This window comes from Merops nubicus, unplaced genomic scaffold, assembly GCF_000691845.1.
Source record: "Merops nubicus isolate BGI_N331 unplaced genomic scaffold, ASM69184v1 scaffold50917, whole genome shotgun sequence".
NCBI lineage: Eukaryota > Metazoa > Chordata > Aves > Coraciiformes > Meropidae > Merops > Merops nubicus.
Genome location: NW_008623267.1, coordinates 1 through 2,994, shown reverse-complemented (window position 1 = coordinate 2,994; position 2,994 = coordinate 1). Strand labels below are relative to the sequence as shown.

The 2,994-nt window shown below is 51.1% G+C and overlaps 1 protein-coding gene across 1 annotated transcript; it reads left to right on the top strand.

Moving 5' to 3' along the window:
• Positions 1-19: 19 nt before the first annotated feature.
• RPLP2 (ribosomal protein, large, P2) lies at positions 20-2,986 on the top strand (the record flags this gene model as incomplete). Its single annotated transcript, XM_008945006.1, has 3 exons — positions 20-142; positions 1,698-1,746; positions 2,937-2,986. Coding segments are annotated over exons 1-3 (222 nt in total), but the record flags the coding sequence as incomplete, so codon positions are not given.
• Positions 2,987-2,994: the final 8 nt, after the last annotated feature.

The window sequence follows — 2,994 nt, the reverse complement described above, 5'->3', positions numbered from 1 at the left end:
CTTTGTGTCGCTTCCCAGGATGCGGTACGTCGCAGCTTATCTTCTGGCCGTGCTCGGCGGCAACGAGTCTCCCACCTCCAAAGATTTGAAAAAGATCCTCGACAGCGTGGGCATCGAGACGGACGATGAACGGATGAACAAGGTGCCGTTGACTCGGAATTCGGCCTGGGCCTGCCACCCCATTCGCTGTTTCCTGGGGGTTCTTTCCAACCCATATGGTTCTGTTTTTTGGCTCCAGTGTTTTGTTCGTTGTCCTGCTCTTCTCAGACACTCGCTGCTCCTCACTTGAGTAGTTTCTAAACCGCCGCTGAACTTAACATTTAATTTTGGCTTATGGTCGGTATTGATTCAAAGCCAGTGCTTTTGGAGCCCTAATACTCAGCAATCGATTCTTATTGAGTGTGCTGCAAAGAATCATAGAATCTTAGAAACGTTAAGGGTGCAAAAGATCTTTAAGATAAAGTCCAACTTGTCAACTCAACACTACCAGGACTCCTAAGCCATGGCCCCAATGCCATATCCACATGCTTTTGGAACCCCTCCAGGGAAGGGGACTCCACCATCTCACTGGGCAGCCTGGGCCAAGGCCTCACTGCTCTGCCAGGAGAGAAATTCTTCCTCAGATCCAATCCAAACCTCCCCTGGAACAGCTTAATCCCATTTCCTCTCATTCTATCCCTGGTTACTTGGGAGAGGAGACCAACCCCCACCTGAGTTCAACCTCCTTTGTGGGAGCTGTAGGAAGCAGCAAGGCCTCACCTCAGAGAAGCATTTGTTTCTTCACCAAGTAACATGGGCAAGTTATAACATCATTTGGTGCTGTCAGTAATATGTGGGAAGGTTTTGGAAATGAGTGTTGAAATTCTTACATCAGGCTGCTTAAGAAGAGAGTATCTTAATGAGAACGTTTCTCATGGTCTAACAGGCTTTCAGCCTTGTAGGCTTAAATGGCTGTGGGCAGAAACAAACAAAGCAACCTTCATCAATTTGTTTTCTCTGATCTTGCAATATCTGGAAGGCTTCTCTGGAATTTATTTTGGTCCCTTTCTGCTTTCATTGGCTGTATTTAAGTTGATGTAAACCTAGTGAAGGTCTGAAGACACCCTCACTGGGGGGAAGCAAACACAGGGCCTCAGCTTTTTTTATTTGTTTTTAAGTGATTGCTTGTGTTAGCATTTTTTTGGGGTTGTTTTGCTTTCCTGCCCCTGGTTATAGAATAATGGTGGTAAAGCTGAAGCTGGGACTCTGTGTTCAGCACAAGGACACAGCAGCCAGCTGGGCTGTGACATTTGGCAGCACTGGGAGCAGGACCCTGTGGTTTCTGGCCTGGTGCTTCAGAGCCTCTTGGTGTGGGGATTAAGAAGATGCCAGCAGTCCCTCAGCGACTGACAGGCCCTTGGTGGGGTTTCCCAATTGGCTCCACCACATCTGTGTGTCCTCCTTTCTGCGAGGCCCTTGGACTCAGTGTGGATTTATTGTAACAGATTTCATGAACACGTTTTCACAGAAGGGTTGCAAAAGTCTTGGCTGAAGTTTTCACTGGAACATCCTGTTCCTTCCAGGGGGAAACGGGCAGCACTGGGGCTGTGGGAGCAGCAGGGGGGAGACACAGCCCAACAGCATCCACCAGTCCTGCTTAAACACAGCTTATGCTCCTGCTGCCTTGAAATGTGACGTTTGAAATCTAATTCACACAGGTTATTAGCGAGCTGAATGGAAAAAACATCGAGGATGTCATTGCCCAGGGTGAGTACAGCCCACGTGGCACAGGCCCCTGCTCCAGTGGGCTCTGAGGGGCTGGGCTGGGGGCTGGGTCCATTCTAACCCCCTGCAGGTCGGTGCCAGTACCTGCCGGGCTTCGCTTGTGGACCACATGAACCTGGAGAACTCCAGCGTGTGGGCTGCCTGGTGCTCTGCTCGTGCTGCAGTTTTCTGGACATGCCCTTGGGGGTCTCTGGGAGGGGCTCTGTTTGTGTGTACCCCAGTTCTGTAAACCAGGAAGAGAAGACTGTTCAAGGACAGGAGTTGACTGGGTCGTAGGGCTGAACCCAAGCAGAGCTGAGGTGGCACAAAGGTTTCTCCTTAATTTATCTCTATTTTTTTCGCAAGTGCGTAGGCACGAGGGAATTTTTAGGCACATGTTGGCTTAGAGGCTGCCAGGACTTTGCCAGGCCGTGCTGCCAGCAGCAGTGCCTGGACGTTTCTCAGTGTGGGCTGAGGATCTCAAGAGAGCTGTTACCCATGTGCTTACAACATGCTGAGGCTCTTTCTGTAATCTTGAAATAAATTGTCCCCTAGAACATACATATAAAACATGTTTGTTTATTTGGCTGGTGGATTAGGGTTGAAATAACAGGGAGTTACTAGAAACTGATTCCCAGTTGAAGAGCTTGAAGTAACAGGGAATTATTTAGAAACTGGTTTGCAGAAGTTGGAAGGCAGCAGACATACCATGTGTGTGACCTCTGAGTGGCCCGGGAGCCGTGGGCTGTGACAGGCAGGTGGCAGAGGACAAGCTGACTCTCCAGGGGTGGGCAAAAAGCAGCTTTGCAGATCTCAAAGGAGACAGGAGGTTCTCCATGGGGCGCTGGAGATGTATGTCTGGCCAAGAGGAGAGGATTTTAATCACATCTTCCCCCCTTCTTGCCTGTGAGTGTGGTCCAGTCGTGCCCTCATGGTCCTCTAGGTGGTTAAAGAGAGGGGGGACAGGGTGTGTGACACACGAGTGCTGCCCATATGTTATTTTTTAGAGGACTTTGTGTCCTGAAGCAAAGGAACAACGTGCTGTGGGTGCTCTGAGGATAGGCCTGTGAACCTCAGGCTGGGTTTTTCCCAGAGCAGCTAGCAGAGGTGTCCGGGGGGGCAGGCTCTGTCCTGCAGGCAGCAGAGGCAGGCTGGTGCCTGCTCCTGCCCTCCCTGAGCTCTCCTGTCCCCAGGTAACGGGAAGCTGGCCAGCATGCCCGCCGGGGGGGCCGTGGCCGTGGCCGCCGGGGG